Source organism: Cheilinus undulatus, linkage group 8 (assembly GCF_018320785.1).
Source record: "Cheilinus undulatus linkage group 8, ASM1832078v1, whole genome shotgun sequence".
NCBI classification, from domain to species: Eukaryota; Metazoa; Chordata; class Actinopteri; order Labriformes; family Labridae; genus Cheilinus; species Cheilinus undulatus.
The window spans coordinates 27,024,788-27,047,756 of NC_054872.1; the positions used below are offsets into that span (position 1 = coordinate 27,024,788).

General features: G+C 41.4%; 1 protein-coding gene across 5 annotated transcripts in view; it reads left to right on the forward strand.

Annotated features, from left to right (window-relative positions):
- shc1 (SHC (Src homology 2 domain containing) transforming protein 1) overlaps positions 1-22,969 on the forward strand; it is a 37,312-nt gene that overhangs the window by 10,729 nt on the left and 3,614 nt on the right. For 2 of the 5 annotated variants that reach the window (XM_041794024.1, XM_041794025.1), the window contains exons 2-12: positions 8,661-8,825; positions 11,159-11,229; positions 11,706-11,769; positions 12,786-12,905; positions 17,114-17,167; positions 17,526-17,577; positions 20,494-20,620; positions 20,713-20,860; positions 21,153-21,210; positions 21,418-21,534; positions 22,066-22,322. In XM_041794024.1, the coding sequence (XP_041649958.1) occupies positions 8,664-8,825; positions 11,159-11,229; positions 11,706-11,769; positions 12,786-12,905; positions 17,114-17,167; positions 17,526-17,577; positions 20,494-20,620; positions 20,713-20,860; positions 21,153-21,210; positions 21,418-21,534; positions 22,066-22,322 (1,230 nt within the window). In that variant the 5' untranslated portion in view covers positions 8,661-8,663. Of the gene's footprint in view, positions 1-28; positions 70-3,623; positions 8,826-11,158; positions 11,230-11,705; positions 11,770-12,785; positions 12,906-17,113; positions 17,168-17,525; positions 17,578-20,493; positions 20,621-20,712; positions 20,861-21,152; positions 21,211-21,417; positions 21,535-22,065; positions 22,323-22,969 lie in introns of those variants that run through there. The other 3 variants (XM_041794023.1, XM_041794022.1, XM_041794021.1) reach the window with 3 other exon arrangements.

Consider the following 22,969-nt stretch of genomic DNA (forward strand, 5'->3'; position numbering starts at 1 on the left):
GTGCTGATGTGCAATTTGGTGTTTTTAGGGATACAGACTCACAGACTGTGTTGGCCGATGGAATATATGGTAAGATATTCAAATGATACAAGCAGCTAATCAAAAACACGCAGTGGCAAGGGGGATGTACAGTCTAATTTCAAATAAGGTCAGAATAACAGTTTGACACTGATAAGAGGTTTTAAGAAAGTAGTAAAGCAAACAGACCCTCTAGAAAGTAATCACTCAGCCAAAAGATCTTGTAAATTTGCATCTACAAAGATATAATAGTGCCCTATAAGTGCCCTAAATTCAGCATTTTACACATGCAGTCCTGAAAATTTTGTGGAAAACATCCCTGAAATCTGAGTTAGTTTTACACAAATCCACCTCACAGCAGGAAGCAGGACAGCCATTAAAAGAATGATAATAAAGTTGCGACTGAATGCATCAAAGCCCGCTTAAGGTTCTTTGCAAATGGGCAAGTTGTGATTTCTACATAGAAAAATTCTACCAAAAAGCCATATTTTGAGCTGGTTACAACTATGCCAACCTTTCAAAGTGCAAATATAAGAACATGCTTTATTCTTCAGCTACTTTTGTGTCCCGAAAGTATGGACATATTTAGGGAAAAATGAAAAACATTTTAAAAACTCACAGAGAAACAGCAGCCGACGGGAAATTAAAAATCCTTGGTCTGAAGCATGACAGCCTAAGCCAGGGCTCGCATGCACCGCAGCTGTCATGCAGCAAACTTGCACCCAGTCTGACATGGCAACTAGTGATTTGCTGCTTGCAGCAAACCTGTTCTGTGCCATTTTCACAGACACTTTTTAAGCTTTGAGTCATTTCTATATTCCTCCCTTTTTAAGGTCACATTCACACTAGACCGACCTATTTGGTCCTTTTTAAATAACACCTGGTCTGTTACCTTGGTTCATTTGGAGTGGTGCTAAGCTCATTTAAAACAAGTGAACTCTGGTCTGCTTGAAAACGGGTCTTTCTCCGCTTCCAAACAAACCCTTGTGCTGTTTATTTGTGGTGTGAAAGCAAAGTGGACCAACTTGTGAACCAAAGGCACAAAGTGGCATAAAGAGTAATAAGTAACGTGTCTATATAAGTGATTTAATACCTTCAACTACATGTCAATACCTCGCTTGCCGTCTGTGTAACTGTGGCAACACTTGTAGTCTCTTGATCTCATTTTGGCTTGCCTTTTTATTCAGTTCTGATTCATTCATCTCATGTACAGAACAATATGCTGGACAGCTCGCCGCCTTGCTTGCTACTCATAATTTGCCCATCTTGTGAAACACAAATATTATATGAACACCAAAACATTAGAAATCCCAAGACAGCATAATTCTGGTGTTGCTCCTTTGTCAATGTGGTGAAAAACCTGGTGGAAAGAGATGCATTTCTGGTTTCTGTTCTGGTTTCTGTTTTTAATCTCCATTGCTTTTTGTTTGGACGATAGCGCCACAAACAAGTAGAGATTATAACCGCTTGATGCTGTCCAGGCGATTTGGTTCGTTTGACCAAGTGTAGTGTGAGAGCAAGCCAAACCACTTAAAAGGTGGGTTGCAATATCAACCCCCCAACTGAAGCGAGTCCCCCAAACTATTAGGAGTGAAAATGACCTAACAGGGGAAGGATATTTATACCTTTTATACAAGCATATCATGTTATGCTGTTTACATGGCTACCTAAGATAATGAGTTATTCCTACATTCAATAAACAAGTGGAAAATAGCATACAGGCAAGCAGAAAAGATCATGAAGCAGCCCTATTACGTATACAAAGGTCAAACTAATTTTTCCTGAATAATTCTAGTTGCTCCACTTTAGGGGTGTGACAGGAAACATCAGCTGTTTGCAATTAAGCAAACAGATCATAAGAACAATTTCAGGAAATTTTCAGGAGTTTTATGTGTGAGAAAACAGTCTATGAGAATATCATCAAAGAAATTATCTTTTGATGTCCCCAAATTTTCTCTTGTTTTCACTACTTTAATAACTAAACTTTATTAAAATGTAATTGTTAAAGTTTCAAAATGAAAAAGTGGATTTTTGCCTCTCTTGTGTAGATTAGTTTTTGCTGAAGCAGCAGAAGGAAAGGGGAGTATAATTCAACAGATTCCCCCCAAAAAGCCCAGCCTTATAAGCACCACTCCAGTGTGATACATTATGTAGCCCCACCACCCTACAGAGAATTTAAGAGAGAAAACTGCTTTTATTAAATATTTGGCAGCTTGTTTGATTAAAAAGTCTCTCCTGCAGCAGTATAAATAAAATGCTTCCATTTAGTACTTCCATGATAAACCAAGATCTGGCCACAGAGGCTAATCACACATGAGTAATTGTGCAGCACTGTGTTTATATGTAAATTTATTGAGGTTTGAGTGATTTACTGTTTAAGCTGAATGCACCCAGAAATGACTAATCTAACTATCCTGCTATAAATTTTACCCACATGAAAGATATATTCCAGTTTGTTTTGATATTGCAAGGTTCAAACACTGAAAATCTGAACCTTCATGAATTTTTAATCATTTGCTGGGTTGCTGTATTACATAGCACATTAGCTTTAGCTTGGTAAGCCCAATAAAGTGTCAAATGAAGAGTTTTATGTTAATTTAGGAATAAATGAAATGTCTTAAAAAAGTTTTACCATTCTGTCTCCCCTAAGCCACTTTTTGTGTTTTTTAGTTGAAGCATGGTGCAGGCTTCTGGTGGAGGGGGCTGTCTTCTTTATCAATCACACTGCAATCTATGAGATCCAATCACACCATAAATGTGATGTATAGTAGGGGAGTTTTAACCTGGAATGCCCGTCTGGCTCTGCAGCTGTTTGATTTGTCCCCAAATGCACTGCTACCTTAAATGAACACAGTATAGTGGTCAGACGGAGTACTGCAGGGACTCGATGTTTGGGTGTCATTTGAGGACTTCTTTACTATCCGCTCTGCTGGGTTCCTGTGTCACTCTATGGGTGGGTTCCTCTGCTTTCCGCGACACTGCCTTCTTTCTAGATATGCTTCGGCGTCGGGTCTAATCTGTTCAGATCTCTGCTTATTGTTTGCCTCTATGGCTCCACTCTGTTGTTATTTTTGCCTTGTGATAACCTGTTCTTTCCTTTAGAGAGCACTAGTCATGTAGAAATGAGAAGAATATTTGTTTCGTCATTCTCTGTCTCTCTTTGTGAATGTGTCAACTTTCATCAAGGTTACACTGAGTGACCTCATGTCACACACTTTGTGCAGCACTCTCGCTCTGTCTGTCTCCATCCTCTCTCTCTCTCCCATCCCTCTCCCTCTTTCACCCTGTTTCTCAGGTTACCAAACATGAATAGGGAGGAGCACTGAATGGTCAACATAAACAACCCCCCTCCCCACATGTGCACATACAAACACACATTTCCCCCCTCCTTTTCACTCTCTTTTTGCATATCTCCCCTACAGTGTGAGCGTTAATGTGCAGGAGCGCAGCATCTTACTGTGCACGCACATGCTCGCTGCTAAATGACTGAGGCTGCAGAGAGAAGTGGGGGGAAGGGGAGGAAACAGGAAGGAGGTAGGAGGATAAGAGGTGGGGAGGGCAGCAGCCACGAGCGTGTGTGTTTGTGAGAGAGAGAGAGAAAGAGAGAGAGGGTACGAGAGAAAATGGGAGGCAGCATCACCCACCCAGACTGGGAAGAGGAGGGGGAAGACAGACAGCGTGATCGTCCCTCCAACAGACAGAGGTGGAAGGAAAGTGGGAATAAGAGACAGACGAGGGGGAGAAGAGGAGCACAATGAAGGAGTGCCATTGTGGACACTGGCAGCACTGCCATTTCACCATCTGCTGAAAGAGAGAGAGAGAGGAGAAGAGGAGGCAGCCAAACTGAGGAGAGGATAGATGGAGAGGAGCTGCCGGCAGTGACTTTGTGAATTAATCGAGCGGAAGACCGGATCAGAGGAGAAGCACGTTTTTCAGGGAGTGGACGGACGGAGAGCCAGAAAGAGGAAGGAGAGGACGGATGACCGGACAGTCTTTGGCTGTTTAAAAATTAATGAGCTGCTCATGTGAATATGGAGCACAGCTTTAGCTAAATCACCATGGATTATCAATGCTAGCTTTTTAAACCAAAAAAAGGAACTATTAATGATTTATCATTCATTCAAAAAGAAGGAACTCTTAGGGATTCGACTCACTTTCTACTGAACTCTTTGAATTAGTTTTTGTGTTTTTGTAAATATAGACTCTTTGTGACTTTTGATTTTCTATTCTTAGGAGAAAAAGATCTCAGCAGGATGCTAAACAATCATGATCTTTGTTAGCTGCTGCACAGAGTATTCAGGTTGTTTTTATGCAAGTTTTCTACACATCATTGTTGTCTTTTAGGAGTTAAGGTTTAGTGTTGTTGTTGTTTGTACTGTTAGAAAATATACCAGACTTAGACTTTTACATGCCCTAGCTGGAGTCAGTGCATGCAGCCGGCATGGGATGTCAACATTGACTGGGTTTTTATAGCTGACGTGACGCCGGTCAAACTTTGACCATTTCCTGAAACCTATTGATCGGTGTTGAAGTTGGTTGTTTTTCCTCCTGTTGGATGAAAAAAAGGTCCAGCGTGGAGCGTTTTGATGCAGCAAATAATTGCTGCCATGTGATTTGTCAGAGCAGTTATCTCTTTGTCTGACAAAATTTCTGCGGTTGTCGGGACTTCTCTGTGTATTTTCTCCGCAGGCATCTCTTTTAATGTCTGTTGCCATAGCAACGGGCGGCAGCTGCAGACTAAGCAAGATGTAAAGTTCTTTTCTCTTTTCTTATCTGTTTAAACTGGTGCTGTTTGATTAGATAACTGTATATAATAAGTTGATAAGAAGTAGTTTACTTGATTAGTTGTTTGTGTGTGTGTGCAGTTTTCAGGACTTTCTTTGTCACACAGGGTGTTTTTTTTTCTATACCAGACAGTCTTTGTCTAAGAGCAGCTCGGTAGTCGCCGAGAATCAGGGTTGTTTCAGGTCACCTGTCTCCCCCTCCCCATTGTGCGTGTTGGTCTACTAGTGTCGACTCAGCCTTGTTTGTCCTGAGCTCACCTTTTATCGGCTACCATCTCCATCAGTCAAGATGATGTGCCATTACCAGGAATGACTGGATAAATGAGATTATGGTACTAATTTCACTTGTACATATCACTTTGTGCAGCTGCTTTGCCTCCGGGGTCCTAATTACTGATCATTAAGTGTTCTTTGTTTGAGACAGACTCTTCCTTTAGCTGTCTCTGTGTAGGTGACTCGGGATTTCTCCTCATGTAGAGGGTCATCTCCTCTGCAGTCACCTGACCTACACTGTGTTCTGTGCACTTAAACCCCCTTGGGCAGCGCAAGGGTTCAATCTCATTGAGCATTTCAGCACTACTCTGTATGAAAACACACCTGCATTTTCTCTTTAGTGTAAAAGTCCATTTCTGTTGGATTTCTTGCCTTTTTAAGAGGTTATTTCCTCTAAAGACAAGGACTTTGTTTTATTAGGGGAGCAACAGACTGTTTTGTTTGTTCTGCATGCTCTTTGATTGTCCAAATACTGGGTGTCTTTTGTGACTTTCCAGCCATACTTCTTTACAGCTTTCTGGAGATCAGCCCAGCCTGTCTGGTTTGGGGGTGAGTGTGACTGGATCCTTCATGGTGCTTTTTGGCCAAGACCAGATGGATGGCTAGCTAAGATTGCTAGACAATCCCTCTGTGGTGCTAGACTGGTGTAGGCGACTGTTCCTTTGCCATGCGTGCAGCGCCCACTACAAGCTGGCCCTGCTGTACTTCAGACACTGTTGAGTTCTGAATGTTTGCTTGTGTAAAATCTATCCCTTTCATTTGGCATCACACAAACTTTGGTGCCAAATTTACAACCTTGTCTAAGTGGTCTAGGAAGGTGTGTGCAGACTTTGGTCTCGTTGGAGCGAGTAAAGGTCAGCAGATTGTAATAGTTGTGCCTCACAGCACTTAGTGTGAAGTGAGTTTAGTTCAGCACTGCAGGTGTAGCTTTGCTTCTCACTGAGGTCAAACTGCTGCAGACAGTTTTGTTCGTGGGACTCTGCGAGAGACTGTTAATGTCAACAGACTGTTGTTTGCCTTCTAGGTTGGACTATGCAGAAAATGAGGTGTTGTGTAGTGTCTGTGTGGTAGCTTGTTGTAAACTGAGAGTTAACCTGCTGCTTGATAAGCCCTGCCTTAGATAAGGACAGAAACGGTTCCAACTCTTGGCTCGTTCATATCATATGGGACTGTGTCAACACTGTTCTCTCAGGTATCTGACTATAATCTGGGCTTGTTATTAAACCAGTCAGTAATAAAGTCACAGGGTTAGAGAAAGAACAGAGAGACCAGCATAACAAGAGTGTGTGCTTTCAATAAGAGCATTTCCAGCTGGGTGAGCGAGTTCACGTTCAGCTCTTGACGAGCCTCCAGCACCGTTCAGGGAACCCTGGGTTTGGAGTTCAAACAGGACCAATCAGGTCTCATTACCATCACAACAAACCCACCGGTAGTCGTCATCAGCCAATGACCTACATTCTCCAGAGTTACATCACCACCATGCTACTGCAGTGTACATTACTGTATCAACCACAGATTACATCTCAGATTGAACCTACCACTTTCTAATGGTGCTCCAGTTCAAAGAAAATCTATCCGAGGTGGTTTCAGTCTTAGGGAACACACTTGAAGCAGGGCTGCCTCACTTCTTTTAGCCATATCAGGAACTTATGTCAGGAACGGGCCCAACTCTGCTGGCCCAATCTTAACTACTTACTTTTTTTCTCTCTGGTTTCTACTGGTGTCTAAATTGGTGACCATGCCTGGCCTCTAGCCATCCCCTACCTTCAGAGTTAGAGAGGCAGACAGATAGGGCTTACCATTTAATATATTGGGGACTGTTAAACAGGACAGCCTGGAGAACGGGAGAGCACTCGAGGGAGGGGGTGAGGGGGAGAGAGAGATCATCTGGAAGAGGAGAGAGGAAGTGGTGGCGCGGGAGAGGGCGGAGGCGTTGGAGAGACAGAGGTTGGCCGAGTACATCGTTTGGAGGAAGAGAGAGGGCTTCCAGGAGAAGCGAGGAGACACAGAGAAGGGAGGCAAGGGCACAGAGAAAGGGAACCAGGCTGTGCCAGAAGTGATCTGGAAGAGGAGAGAAGACGAGGAAAGAGGAGACGCAGGGAGGGAGAGAGCCAGGGCCATTCAGAGGGGACATGAAACCGTGTGGAGGAAGAGAGAGAGAGAGTAAAACAGGAATCTGGTGAGAGATTTCAGAATGCAGTACTCTTGAAAAGTTGGTGTTAAAGACGGCGTGCTGCGTTGGATTCTAGCCATACATGAGTAAGCTTCATCTCTCTTCTTTAGCAGACGTAGGCTTCACTGAGCTCTGCAGGTACTCACTGTAGTATCCACCAATTGGAGCCTTGTATTGTGTGTGTCGGTGCTGTGTTGGTGTGCACGATCCCCTCGTTGGCTGCTAATAGGATTTTTATGGGCCCGTGTCAAGAAGGATAGAGCTGCCAAGGGGAGCTGCTTCACACATGCACGCATGCTCACACCAACACACTCACATGAAGAAATAATCTCAGAAGCATTGTGGGAAGGAAAGGTTTATACTGCCGCACATATATTAATACACATCATCTACAAGTGCAGTGAGACATACATGCAAGAGGGCGTTGAGAGACAATCACTTGTGTTGATTTTCCATGGTGCTGGCGACAGCTGGATAACTGGACCTCTGTCAGAGGCCGTTAGGTTGGGATGAGATACTCACAGATATTGTTTTACATTATGGCAAAAAAACCAAGATAAACCCTTACTGGAGAGCTAAAACCATCATCAGTCCCTGGGAACACAATGAACATTGAAGCAGATTTAAAAAAAGAACTGATGACAACATGATCTGCACTGGTGCACTAAAAACAAACTTTTATCATCTACGTTCAACCATTAACTGGGACACCCCACTTTTCCGCCGTGCCATCTCTCATCCTGCTTTCATTGTGGGAAAAGTTATTAAAGCAGTTTGGACTGGCGTGCCTGGGAAGGAGTGGAGGACAGACAGCCAGACAGATGGATGTAGCTCTTACGCTGGGAGAGACAGACAGATGGCTGTGTGTCCTTTTAGAGAAAAACTCTGAGTACTAAGACAAAGAAACTTTGATTGAATCACGAGAGCCTGTGTGGACTTGTGCAGATAAAATTAAAAAAAACTGACACTGCAGATTCATTATGGAGCTTGTCCCAAAAACCAAGTACACCCACTTTCGAAGTGAATCGCTGAGCTCAACTGATGAAACAAACTCCAATCCTTCTTCATTCCCTCCCTCCAGTCCTGCCACCCCCCTCACTCCCTCCCCCGGTCTACCTTCCTCTCTCTCCTCCTCGTCTCTCACTCCTATCTTGCCCCCCTCTTCTCCCCGCCCCGCCGAGAACAGCCCCACCACCCTGTGCTCTTTCTTCCCCAGGATGGGATCCCTTCGGCTGGGTGTCTCGGCCACTCTTCTTCCTGGACTGAAGGCCTCTAGCAGGCCGCTGCAGCCTCAGGCACCCATCGAGTCTTCTGGGGATGACAGGAGCAGCTCTAGCTCCTCCCCGCCACTGCTCCATCACCCTCTTCCCATTCTAACTGCTCCTTCTCCCCCTCCTCGACCTCCCCTGCAGGACATGAACCGGCTGGGAGGGGCGTCCAGGAGGGCACGGGTGGAAGGAGGGCAGCTTGGAGGAGATGAGTGGACGCGCCATGGCTCCTTTGTCAACAAACCCACCCGTGGCTGGCTGCACTCCGACAGCGTGGTCAGCACCACTGGTGTTTCCTACACTGTACGAGTAAGTGAATGGCACACTCTTACCAACCCCAAAGTAAAATATACAATCGCACATCTCACTTCCCTGACAGTTTCTTTACATAAACATACTTTTAACTGGAGGTGGAAAAAATACACGACTATTGTACTCAAGTAAAAGTACAATTACTCTGGTTAAAATCTACTTGTATAAAAGTTCTGGTCTGTAAATCTACTATAGTATATAATTTAAAGTTTAATTTACGTACCAAGTAGCTGCTGAGGTGTTGTACTGTAAAATGTGATCTTTCCTTACTGGCTGTAACAAGAGTAGATCTCCAACCAGGTTGTTCAGGAAAAGTCACCCCTCTATAATTTAGTATAATACACAGCAAATGACAGTGTTAATTAAAGTCATCTATAGTTATATCGAACACTTTGAAAATGGCTATATGGGTGCACACTAACCTTTCAAAGCAGATGGATACACCTGTTTCCTTGTTTCTCACTGGCGAATCCATCTTGCAAAGCTCCCATCTGAACCGTTTGGGTCCGGTTAGAAAGTGACAGGACCAATCAGCAATGAGGGGCAGTACTTTCAGGTGCAGCAGAGTCGTGACGTTAACAAGCAGCAGCAAGAGCTGGTGCAGTTATGGAGGAAGAGATTAGCGTGGATGTTGCTAAAGTGCCAGTTTTATCAGAACTTGACAGCATTTCTTTGTTAAAAGAAGAACAAAGAACAGCAGTAAGTTGTTTTCTTTTCAAAAACAACAAAAGTCAAGTACTTACATGTCTATAGTTGCTATGTTTCATGTTATTCCTCAGTAGCTGCGCATGCGCAGCTAGATAGTGGCTACATCATGTGTTTTGTTTCTCTGATTGGCCCATAGAGATGTGACAAACAGAACGTTCATCCAATCACCCTCCGAGTTTTTTTCAAAGCCTCTAACTTTTCTCAAACCTTTCCTACTGAAGCTTTCCCAGATGGATGTGTGAAACAAATCCATCTGCCGTGTCAGGTTAGGTGCACACTACATATAGTAGAACTACACTTCAGACAGAGTCAAATACTTCACGATATGATAGAGCTGCTGTAACTCTTGAAAATTTGTGGCCAGGTGTGTCTCCTCTGCCAAGAACAACGCAGAGTCAACCTCATAGCAAGACAAAGCGTATTGGTGAACAATATGCACTATGCTTTAGGAACACCTGAAGTCACAGTTGGTAACTCAAATTCAGTGGATAACTTCACCCGTGGTGCAAATGTGTCTAACAACAAAAAATAACTGGAATCATGATCAAAAGAACTCCAGTAGGGCAACAGGCAAAATCAAAACTAAAAAATATAAAACAAATCTGAACACAGATGGGAACTCTGCCCACATATTCCTTAGACCAGTTGACACTTTACAGTGTTGAACTAACATTGGGGGAACAAGATGTCAAATAGCTTCAACACTGACGACCATTTCACTTAGAATGGAGTTAAAATTACAGTTTGGGAGTAAAAATCAACTTCAAAATGTTGAAATATCAACACTGAAGGTTTTGCTGTGTCCAGCAGCTGTTTTGGGATGTGATTTTGAATCTTTCTCCCTCTGTGTGCTACTTTGTAGTCAACAGAGGTTCGGTGAAGTAGAGTTACTTTGCTTCAAACTTATTCAAGTAGAAGTAAAAGTACTGGTCTATAAATCCACTCAAGTAAAAATAAAAAGTATTGCATTTAAATTTTACTTAAAGCACCAAGTACTAAGTAGTTATTTTAGATACCTGAGGGGGTTGAAAAGGAAATATGATCTTTGCTGAGACTGCAATAACATCAATTGAATATATAATGTAACACTGACCATCATGCGTAGTAAAAGCCAAACTACTGGCCAGTTTCATGTAGTTGACAGAAAGTCTGGGGCACCTTGTTTTGACTTCTAGTGTTTTTTTTTGTTTTTTTTTTTAACTCAGTAATGGATGCTTTATAAAATGTATTGAAGTGCAATACTTACCTCAAACTATACTTAAGTAAAAGTGAAATGACTCTTTTAAAATCACTTTTTAAAGTAGAAGTACATGGGGCACAGATGGTCTAGCAGTGAGGTCATGCCCCATGTGTGCGGGCGGCCAGGGTTCAAGTCCAGCCTGTGGCCTCTTTCCCAAATATCTCACCCCCAATCTCTCATCCCTATTTCCAACTCTATCCGCTGTTCTTCTCTCTAAATAAAGGCTTAAAGAGCCTACAAATATCTTTTTAAAGAAAGTACAAGTACACAAAAAAACTACTCAGTTACAGAAACATGACTAAATATAATTAGTTACTTTCCACCCCTGCAGTGATGTAAGAAATGTCTTATGTAATGTGTGGACTTCCTGTTTCCTGACCAGTACATGGGGTGCGTGGAGGTGCTACAGTCAATGCGAGCGCTGGACTTCAACACCAGAACTCAGGTCACCAGGTGAGACTACATGCTAACAATCTCCTGCTAGCTGGGCCTTTCTCTCATTTCATATCTTGTTTGTGCCTGTGGGGGCAAGTGTGGTCGGACTCAAACAAACATGCACCTAGCATGTGTTTTTTTTTATTTGGTCAAATAACTTTCCATTCTGCTTCTGCTCTGTGTTGCTTACTTGCTTGTTTCTCTTCTACTCAGCTCATATGTGTATATTGTGTGTGTCTATGTGTATATACACGCCTGCAGCTCTCCCAGACCCTAAATTAGAATGTTCTGGAATCCTGGTGGTTTCCTTCTGGTTTCCGTAGTGATGTTTGTCTCCTTGGCACAGACGAGTCAAGTTGCCAGGGATGATAAATTCAACCCCACCCCCTCCTCCTTTGTGCCTGATCTCATTTAATCCACGTAATTGTGTGTCGGGGAAGGTGTGAGGGTTAATGACATGCTGTTCTAACTCTTGTGCGTCGTTAATGTTTCAGGGAGGCTATCTCTGTGGTGTGTGAGGCAGTGCCCGGAGCCAAAGGAGCCCAACGCAGGAGAAAGGTACAGACTACACACACTACCAGCACAAACCCTTACAGGACATTATTTATTTATACGGCTTAAGTGGGCAGCAATGGGGAAGGGTTTTCTGCAAAGAGCTAGATTTAGCCTGATTGTCCACTCTGTGGTCAGTTGGCTATTCTGTCACACACTCTCCCATACACACGCATAGACTTTGATTTAGGCTAAATGTACACTTCTGTGGTTAGCGGACTGCTCGCAGGTAATTACCAATCACTCTCTGGTCTCTGTTTTCCCTCCATCCTCTCACAGGGGAGGCTAGAGAGGTGGAGTTGTAGTTTGTGTGGAGCCAGTGTGAGGCCAGGGAAGCACTACAGATTAGCAGACACAGCAGCAGACAGTCTGCTGGTTAAAGACTATGTGTGTCTGTGCACAGCTCTGCTGTAAAACTAAAAAACGTCCACCCAAACAGTCCATAAAACAGGTGGCTAAATCCAGCAGCCTGTTGCTACAGAAGGTTTTTGACCAAGGAATGTCTGGCATTGCAGTATAACAGACAAAACACATTTGTAGGACTTAAACCAGAATAGATCCAAGCAGTCTAGTCCTTCTGATTTGGCTGGACTGAGGTTAATGTGGCTGAGTCTCTGCATCCCATCCTGATGCCATTTTTTCTCACAGTATGCGCCAGATATTCAGGAGCAGATATGGATGAAAGCCATGAGAGCAGCAGGAGGATTGGGGCAAACGGAGCTGGCACAGTGGTACTGGCGCAGACTGTGTGATGCTCTTGGCCCTGGCTACAGTATGCACACTGTCCTGTCTACTCCCCATTGGTCACAGTTGGCCTTGGAGACAGGATCACTTTCACAATTGCAGCTGTTCTTCCACACCCACACACACAGGCATTTCCACACATACGCCCACAGGCTCGTGCACAGCACTCAGAGGACCATCAGGCCTTGTTGAAGTTAAAAAAAAAAATTCCTTCATTGTTCGCTGTCTGTGTACCTTGTTTGTGTGTAACTCACTGACGACATCCTTCTCCTTCGCAGCCTTCCTCTCGTAGTCTGACGTCCATCCTGGGAAAAAGTAACCTGCAGTTTGCTGGTATGACAATCAGCCTGACCATCTCCACCAGCAGCCTCAACCTGCTGGCCTCAGACTGCAAACAGGTTAGACTGACTGACGGTAGTTCACTCTTGAAGCTGCTGGTGCCTGTATTTTTTCTATATACTTTTCTGTTTTTAAATTCACCTAGATAGCAGGAGGTTTGACGCTGAGTCACAGATACAGTACATCTGAGTGTTTGAGCATAGCTGTGGTCAAAGGCGTGTTTGATTTCCAGAGTGCACTCATGGTGCACTTTATTTAAGCTGAGTTAACCTGAGGTTCTTACTGCTTCAGGTATTTTTTAGTATCCTGTTTTGCTGCAAAAGCTTGTCCTCCAAAGCTGGTTTATATGTTTGAACTTCAGTTTATCATAAAACTGTTTTGAAATGTCAATAAAAACATGAACACACTAAGATGAGAAGAGAACAGTAGTGCTCAGCTCCACCCATCTCCTCTACTTACAGTTTGTTTTGAAATGAGGACTGTTAATTAAAAATGACACTCCATAAGTTGTATTTACTACAAAGTAAACTTACGTTTTGATTTCACTGATAAATTTCACACAGTAGGGAAGAAGCCATAAATAGTGCCTTTCCACATTCACGCTTCGAGCTACTCAAAGCTCTGAAAACATTGGTTCACTCTTTAGCAAATACACCTGACAGAGTGCAGTTTTTGATGAACAGAGTCCTCAATTCAAGACAAGAAGTAGATAGTAGAGGTTGGTGCCCTGAGCTCCAGGTCTGGTATTACTAAACCTGGAAATGCTTAATGGGGCATATTAAGGTTGCGGAAGTTCTGTGTTACATGGGTGAGCGTGGGCAGTTGAACTCACACCCGGATCAAAGAATCACGGTCAATTACATTTCAACAGCACAAGATATGAATGAGTTATGGCAACAGAGAGGCAGCTTGTAGTTCCCTCTGCGTTATGTATCAGTCCTTCACATAACATCCATTGCTGCCATCCATTACAATGATAAACAAGTCGTGTATGTCCTGTTGACTCTGTCATCCAGCCACCAAAACAAGACACATCCTCTCACACCCATAAGTATTAGGAAATTTTCTGGTTTCATATACAGTGCTTAACAAATTTATTAGACCACCTGTCATATTTGTCTCAAAGACCATCCAGCATCATGAAGTGCTTTAATGCGGACTCCTTCATTTTCAGTGAGCTCTCCACGTTTTACCATTTTGAACAGGAATGAGGGATTTCAAACTGAATTCACCCAAATTTGAGCCGGCTCACTGGGCTTCTCTGAGAAGTCAGAAATTAATCAAGCATAACATTCAACCACTAAAACTATTTTTTCTGTTCAGGAATTCAAGTAAATAACTATAATTTGACATATTAATCAAGAAATAATAATGTGCTTTACTATCTTTTCAGTTTTTTTGTAAATCAGTAAACTTGAAAATTCATGGATAACAATAATAATTATATTTTACATTAGAATATCATTTGGGTTAAAGAGCTTCTACATATTGGTGTATTAATCATTGCAGAAACATAAAAAATGATTTTGGCAACTACCAATGCTGTTAATTTAGGGCAGCTGTGGCATAAACCTTACTTTGGTTAGGGTTAGGGTGGTCTAATAAATTTGTTAAGCATTGTATATAAAACATAGGATTAGTCTGTTTCAAATTAATATAGACATTTCAGTGCAAAAAATTCCACATAGCCTTGTACTCAGTCTGTTGTTTTTAGATGCAATTTTTTTAGATCCCTAATCCAAAAAAAAAACTTCACACTGTAGAATCTTGCACACTGAGTCCATTGTATTTTATTTGTATTCACTGCAAAAATTATAGAATGTACCAAACTGATGTAAATAAGCAGTGAGTATGAGTCTCTTGCTCTGTCACTGTTTGAAAATCTCTCTGGATCCTTCCACCCTAACAGAGAGCTTCATACAGCTCTGGCGTCACAGCTGTGCCAAGTTGGAGAAATAGAGAGCATCTTTTAATCCAGTCTGTGTTTGGTGGCTGTGAAAACACACTTATGCCTTTATCTGTTATATTTCCATGGTTGATATCAACTTAACACAAGGGCAAACCACAGTGTTTAAATCAAGGTTTCACTGCAAGAGAGTGGAGAGGAGGGTGAGTGAGCGAGAGAGAAGGACGCAGCAGACACTATTTTTAATCAAGAATCAGCCATCTAAATTACTTGGTCTGATGTGAAAATTCACATAAATAATCCAGCATGATCTGAAAGAAATAATGAAACATGATTAGAACAACAGCACCTCGATTTAGCGTGTGAAAAATTCAGATGAAAAACTGGACTCAGTGTGTAACAATCTAAAGACTTCTGCTGGGTTGCTATAGTATCAGAAGTGGTTTTGATATTATTAGATTTAAGTGTAGTTTAGTTTAAGTTTGTGGTATTGTGACAACCTTAATCGCTACTAGCCTGAATTGCCTGCCTGTATTCATCTTATGTTCCATGAAAACATGAGGCTTGTACCCCTGATTGTTTTTGGACTTCTAGTAACCTTTCAAATCAGGTGGATTTGCTGGACTGTAATCAGGCAAATCCATCTTGAAAAGCTTTAATCCACAATGTTTGTGCTAAACGAAAATGGCCCTGACCAAGCAGCGTCATTTGAGGAGAAGAAAACTGTAGCTATGGTTTGGGTTAGGTTGTACTTTGAGCTGTTAGCAATGGCTGCATTGAGTGTAGTGATTGGCTTATATGTTGCTATAGTATAGTAGCAGTATAACTGTAGAAAAGTGACATTTTAATCAGTTGCAACCACCTTTCTTTATTATTAAAACAAGAACTAAGAGCCACGCTGAAAGGTTCTCTTCGCAGAGAAGGTGTTTTTGCACTCCTGCATCTCCTTATAGGCTTTTACATGCACTGGAGCTGGGTACGTCTACTATCTCATTTTGTCTTGTCACTCTGATGGGCCAGTCATGAATGTGACAAACAGAACATTTGTCCAATCATCTTGCAAGATTTTTTTATTGAAGTCCTGCCCTTCCCAAATGCTTTGTATGAGATTTACCAGATGAGTGAGAAATATACCCGTGCAATGGATATATGTAACGGTCATCTGGAGTGTCAGGTTAGACTTCCAGTGACTGCCTTGACAGCAGTCTGAGTCTGTGTGTAAGCTAGAAGTTATTAGACGTGACTTTGTGCAAACATTTATTGAAAAGTAATTACTTCAAATAATTTTTTCTGTTAATATTATTTTATTATGTCAATTGTCAATTTGAGTGGATTGCACAATAAATGAAGGAAAGGATGCTAGATAGAGCAGAAGCTGAAAGACAGTTGCAGTAGGTTGAGTGGGCAGGGCTATATAAGGTGACTATGTCTGGCTAAGATGCATCATGCAGGTAAACAAGACCATCAGCAACATTTTTTCTACCAGTCTCGACTGCCATGAGGGAGCTGTCTGAAGCAGTGATACACAGCATGCTGCCAAAACACCCTCTGTTTGTATTTTCCACTCCAAATATTCATTGTTAGTTTCATGTTTGACATTTAAGATGGATCTAGGATTCAATTTGTTGTGTTCAAAAAACAACTGGTATACAAATTCAAGAAAAAAATCAGCAAAGAGATGAGCTGTACCGTTCAGCTTAAAGCAAATTAGGAATCTCACTGGAACTTTGATAATACAAACAGTTTATTTCCAGAAAGGTTCACCTTAATATTTTACAACGACGTATTTTAAATTTCTTCTTTAATAAAGTCTTTTTTAGTGTATCGTGACCTTTTTGGACATTCAGGAGATTCCCAGATAAACTCAAACTTCTCTCCTTTGTTTTCCTCACTCATTCTTTAAACAAATGCATCCTTTATCATTGCTTCATTTCTGCAATGCAATTGAACAGGAATTCATTTTCGTACAGTATTAATTTCTTTAAGGAGCTGATGCACAAACAGCATAAAAGAAACATGCCCTTCTCATATTTTATCCATTCACAAATTAGGCATCAGATGTAGTCCACACATTGCGCACAGAGCATTAGCAAGTGTTGGAGTATTTATTGATCCGACACAGGCGGTTGTTGCAGACTGTTAAAAAGGTGTTTCCATCCATTGTCCCTACTTAGTTTTTCTTTCTGCTGCAGCTGATGGTGTTCGATGGAGGAAAAAAAACACTTTTCTCAGTAATGATTCCACATTTGTCTCTCCATCCACATGCTTTCATCTCACTTCCCACATACTTCATGTCACCCACGTGCTCTCCTTCTGTCTCTCTCCCCCTCTCTCTCTTCCTTTCTTTCTTTTTCTCCACAGATAATCGCCAACCATCACATGCAGTCCATCTCCTTCGCTTCTGGAGGAGACCCAGTGAGTCACCCGACACTCTCTCTCTCTTAGCTCAAATCTCACTCTGGCTTTTTTTCCATCTTTCTTCAGCCTGCATAACCTTCCTTCCTGTCTTCTGTCATCGTTTATTCCTATCAGTACCACTCACTCCATCGCTGCCGTCGCTGGTTTGCAGTCCTTCTTTTCCAAGCTTGATCTCATTACTTCCTGTCATTTCTCTTTCAGTTGAATGTATGTTTCTAACTTATGTCGTGCCTTCAGCTTCTGCCTTTGCTCTTTCTTCTTCTCCTTTCTAACCTTTCTATCCCTAACCTGCCCATCACTTCGTCCTCCTTCTAATTTCCCTTTCCCCCTAACTGTCTGACCCTGTCTCCCTCAGGATACAGCAGAGTACGTAGCATATGTGGCCAAAGACCCTGTCAACCAGCGAGGTGAGCAGAAACAGCTGCATGACATCTTCACTCAGGCAGCATCAGCCAATTTATACGTTGTCCTTGATTATTTCCTGCAAGAGTTGCTAATTTTTCTAAACATTAGTCCCATTGGATTTGGTTTTTAGATCACACTTTCAGAAAAACCCACGAATAAGAAAAAAATCTGTTTTAGAAAAGAAAAAAGGAGCGACTTTCTATTTCTTACTCCCTTTCAAATTTGACACACCACCCACTGGAGATTCAGTGTGCAGGGTGGAGGAAGAATTTTACCGCTAAACTGGCTTAGCAAGTAGCACTTCTGTATTCAATTGAGAGCAGAATCTGCTTAATTCATATTCAGGTCTTAATGCAGAAATAATTAAAAAGACCACTGCAAAAAAGACCACTGCAAACTATGTTTTCTCTATGCTTTGTTTTCTTTTTTATACAACAGTTCTCCCACTTCCAAATAAAATACCCTCCTTTAGGTTTTTTTTATTTGCAGAACATGCCAACTCATTATGACAACTAAAATCTGCAGTTTTTTCTCAGATCATAACTACAAAAAACAAGTTGATATTCCTTTATAAACAAGAGGATGATAATGTTTTAACATGGGGAGAGTTTGGATGCAAATATTTAGTGGAAAAACCCTGAATCAGAGCTTCCATGCACATAGAGACATTGGTAAACAGAAAATGTAAAGTGGGGTCTTATTTTAAATACTTCCAAGCCATTCTTTTGAAATGTAAACAAATCCTATTTTATAGATGAAATGCCTCCTTTGCCTTGAATTTGACACACAGCCCACTAGAGTTGCAGTGTGGGGAGTGAAGGAAGAAGCAGTGTATTAAGTGCTTAATTGGCTTAGCAAGCATAAGGACTCTTATTCAAATTCAGAGCAAAGTGTCCTTTATTCATACTCGGGTTCTAAATCTGTCAATATGTGGGTTGATAGATCCCGTTTGATGATGTTATGTAAAGGAAATAACCCTTTTTTCCATTGATTCTGCTCCCAATGGATGACTAAAACAGTGGAAAAATGAAATATATCAAAAACATTGGGAATACATCCAGTGAAAGCTCCTACAATTTCTCTTTTTTATTATGACTCTAAAATTTGATTTAAAACTAGATGGTTTTAAAGTTGCCTTAAGCAACATGAATGTTCCAGTGGAGGAAAAAATATATGAAGGCCAGACAATACAAGTATGAAGCTAAACTGGTTCCAAATAACTCCAAAATGCTTCACATGGAGTTGCTGCAGTTAGCTGGTTCTGGGCAGGTTAACCCTGATTCGTTGTTTGATTTGGACCTGATAATTAAACCGAAAGTAAAATTTAAAAAAATGAAGGCACTTAGACACAAATCTACTCAAGTCAAGTAAAAAGTAAAGTTAAAGTACTGAGTAGCTACTGAGGAGCTGAACGGTAAAATATTATCTTTTCTTACTGGCAAGAACAATAAGAGAATAGATTTCCGACCAGGTTTTTTAGGTAAAGTCACACTTCTATAATAAATTAAATACACAGTAAAAAGGACAGTGTTAATTAAACTCATAGAAAGTTAAATGTGTCTATATTGGGCCATATTACATATAGCTAAACTACACAGATGTTGAATATTTTACAGGATGACAGAGCTGCAATAACTCTAGAAAATCTGTGTCAAGGTGGATTTCTTCTGGCGAGAAAAAAGCAGAAATTCTACTATAGCTGGGCAATTCATCCAGATTTAGATTAAATCCCAATATGATATACTACAGTTTTGAAACTGCAGAATAAGCAACATTTCTTAACCTAAAATGTGTCCGAATACTAGTTTAATACATTTTTGAGGCAGAGATGTTATGCACAACACAACATGCAAACATTGAAGCATCAACTATTTTTTTTAGGATAGATTGCAAAAAATCCAACTTTGCATTGTTTTGTTCAGTTTTGTATAAGTCTTATGGAAAATGAGAAAGATAAAAAATCAGCATTCCCTTCAATACAACAGGTCATATCGAATTTGCAATGAGTCAAAATAATCTTGGACATTTTTTTTTAGAATTTTTAGCCTTAGTTTAATCAACTCTATTATGTTTGTTAGAGTATAGAATGATTTATTGTTTGTTTTATTAAGATTTCTTTTTTGGCTTTTTTGTGCTTTTATTTAGAGAGAGGAGAACAGTGAGTAGAGAGAATGGGGGAGATACCTGGACTGTCCGCATTCGTGGGATTCACCCCAAACACTAGGCTATCTGCTGCCCCATTGTGTGTTTTTTTTTTAAACACATAAGATGAGGAATTTAAAAAAATGATCAGAAATTAAACTGCAGTTGCAATATTGAGGAGAAAAACAAAAACACAGTTCGATCCCAAATTGTTCAGCCCTAGGTTCAACCTCATAGCAAGGCAATGCATACTGATGAATAATATGTTCTATGCATCCTTTAGGAACACCTCAAGTCACAGACAGTAACTCTAACTCTGTGGATAACTTCAATCATGGTGCAGATGTGTCACAGATCAAAAACAGCAATCCCCAGCAGGGATCACTGTACAACAGGCAACATCTAAACACAAGATATAAAACACTTCTAAACACTCTGCCCAAGGGCATGATTCCCACACATCCCCCCAGATTTAAGATGGTATTGGGTGGAGCTAAGAGCAGATGACTCTTTACAGATTTAAGCTACCACTGGTGGAACAAGAGTCCCCTCCAAACATGCTCAGTAACAGTACTTTGAGTAAATGTAACTAGTTACTTTACACACTTGCAGATAAGACATACATTTATCTAAAAGAGCATTTTATTTAATATTGTTTGTGAGATGTGGTGTTATACTTTGCCTGCAGGTTGATTTATTTTGCAAGCTTAGGCATTTAATTGAGGAACATGTTGCTACAGCATCCCTATAAAACATATGTGCTTTCTTTTATTCAGCATGTCACATCCTGGAGTGTTCAGAGGGTTTGGCCCAGGAGGTCATCAGCACCATTGGCCAGGCTTTTGAACTACGCTTTAAACAGTACCTAAAGAACCCTCCCAAACTGGTCACACCACATGACAGGTAAATATGAAAAATTAGCCAACATAAGCTGCTGTTTGTGTTTCATCAACCTTAAAGCATCTCTCTCTTTTGTTTCCACCCTTTTCTTTCAGGATGGCTCCGTTTGATGGCTCTGCATGGGAGGAAGAAGATGATGAGGCTGCTCCACCTCCAGACGTCCCTTACTATAATAATTTCCCTGGAAAACAGCCTCCCCCTGGTGGCCTGATCGACATGAGGACCCGCCCAGGAGCCACGCTGGTGAGAAAAGTACACACAAACACAAAGGGTGTACGAGATACTCACATACAAGCGTGAACAGGGCCTAATACTGCTCTTACTGCAGCTCACTGATGATACAAATGAAAGAAAACACACAGTATGAACTAGGAGTGCTCAGAAGATAACAGTAATGTATCTGCTGTTGCTTGGTGGACCTTTTTTTTTTTTTTTTTTTCACCCCTATTATAGTTATATGTACGTGTATATACAACACAATATGCCCCCTGTGAGTGTGGCTCATTTGTTTACATGTTTACATCTGTGTTTGCAGCCTTATGGACAGCCAGGTCAGAATGACATTCACAAGCAGCCTCTGCCTCCTCTACCAGGTGAGCTCCGCCTCCTCCCGACTGTCTGCATCCCCCCATCATTCTCCATAAATCACCCTTTCTGTCATTTTCTCTTTCTTGTCTTCGATGTTTTATTTTATCTCACTTTTGCTCATTAAATTGCCCTTTAATGTGCATGACTGATGAGAAAATGGGAATATGTGCCAAGGTCACTGTCTGATAATGTTTTTTTTTTTTCTTTTATAGTCGGTGCCAAAGAAGGAGGACGGGAACTGTTTGATGACCCTTCATACGTCAATGTGGACAAACCCCGCCCCCCTGTTGCAGCTAATGGAAATGCTCACAGAGATGCTTTTGACATGAGTAAGTGCCTGTTGGGAATATCAGAGGAGAAGAGTGCTTGCTAAAAACATTGAAACAATGTGGATATGTGACTAGCTTTCTGGGAAATAAAACAACCTGCATTTCCTGTAAACAATTATATTGGTTTTTAATCAAAAGACCAAAATTACTGGTAGCTCAGATGTGCATTTGTTATACCATGTGAAGAGAAGAGGGTTAATTAGTTGCTAAGGGAACGAGCAGAGTGGTGTGTACTGTACATTCCATATGACGGCCTAATTGAAGAGTGGAGCTGCCCACAGAAGGCAGCCTCAGAGGGAGATAAGGGAATTAGAGTGCCTTTGTCCATTACAGGGGCATTTTATGTAACGTGATTGGTTGACTGCATAAAGCCTTTCACATTAAAGGCATAGTCAACTATCAGAGTAAAACACAAGGCTGCCAGAACATTTGGATTTGGGATACTGTTTTGTTTCACCTCTAAAGAAATTCAGACAATAGCAAATACCATGCACAAAAATGATTCATATTAACTTGTTTTTATTTCTATAGAGCCATTTGATGATGCCCTGGGGGTCTCTGGGCACAGTGGCCCCAGCTCAGTGACAGCAGCGCCCCCTCTGGTGCAGCAGCTGCAGTGTGAGACCTGGTTCCATGGCAGTTTAAGTCGCAGGGAAGCAGAGAGGCTTCTGACCCGCGATGGAGACTTTCTGGTGAGGGAGTCTGGGACGACGCCTGGGCAGTATGTCCTCACAGGACAGCAAGGGGGTCAGCCTAAACACCTGCTGCTTGTCGACCCAGAGGGAGTGGTGAGTCGAAGAGGGAGAGGGAGAGGGAGGAGGATTAGTTCCACAGTGGAACATTATTGTTAGCATGATTCTGGTGTGGAGCCAGAAGTGTTTTATATCTGAGGCTTAGTTCAAACTTAAGAAGGTCCAGGGTCCTTTTCTAGCAATTACTTGCTCATCTGGCAGTTATAAGGACTATTTTCAAGCAAATTTAAATCTTAATGACAAAAACTGATGCAGTTCCATCTTTACAAAAAAAAAACATTTACACACAAAATCATTTATTATAAATGCTGCTGTTCCCAAGGTGTCCTTCTAAAACCATAATACATTGCATTGAAGATGACTCCTTTTTACATTTCAACCTAAAATAGTTCAGAAATGGTCTGATATTTATTTTTAAATGTATAGAACATGGGAATAACTCCTGGAAGTAAGTTTTTTAAAAGTTTGCCTTTACCCAGTTTGACTACATGACTGAAAAATCCATCTTCTGATCAGCAGCATCCATTTGTTTATTTTTAAGGGTTTATTTTTGCATTTATTGATCATTACACTCAGCACCAATAAACCATTTTACCAGCCTTAAAGATTTAGGGCTTTAAAAGAAAAATTGGGGGCTTAAGCCTTGTAAGCCACCCCCTCTCTCCACCTATGGAAGGCTCTAT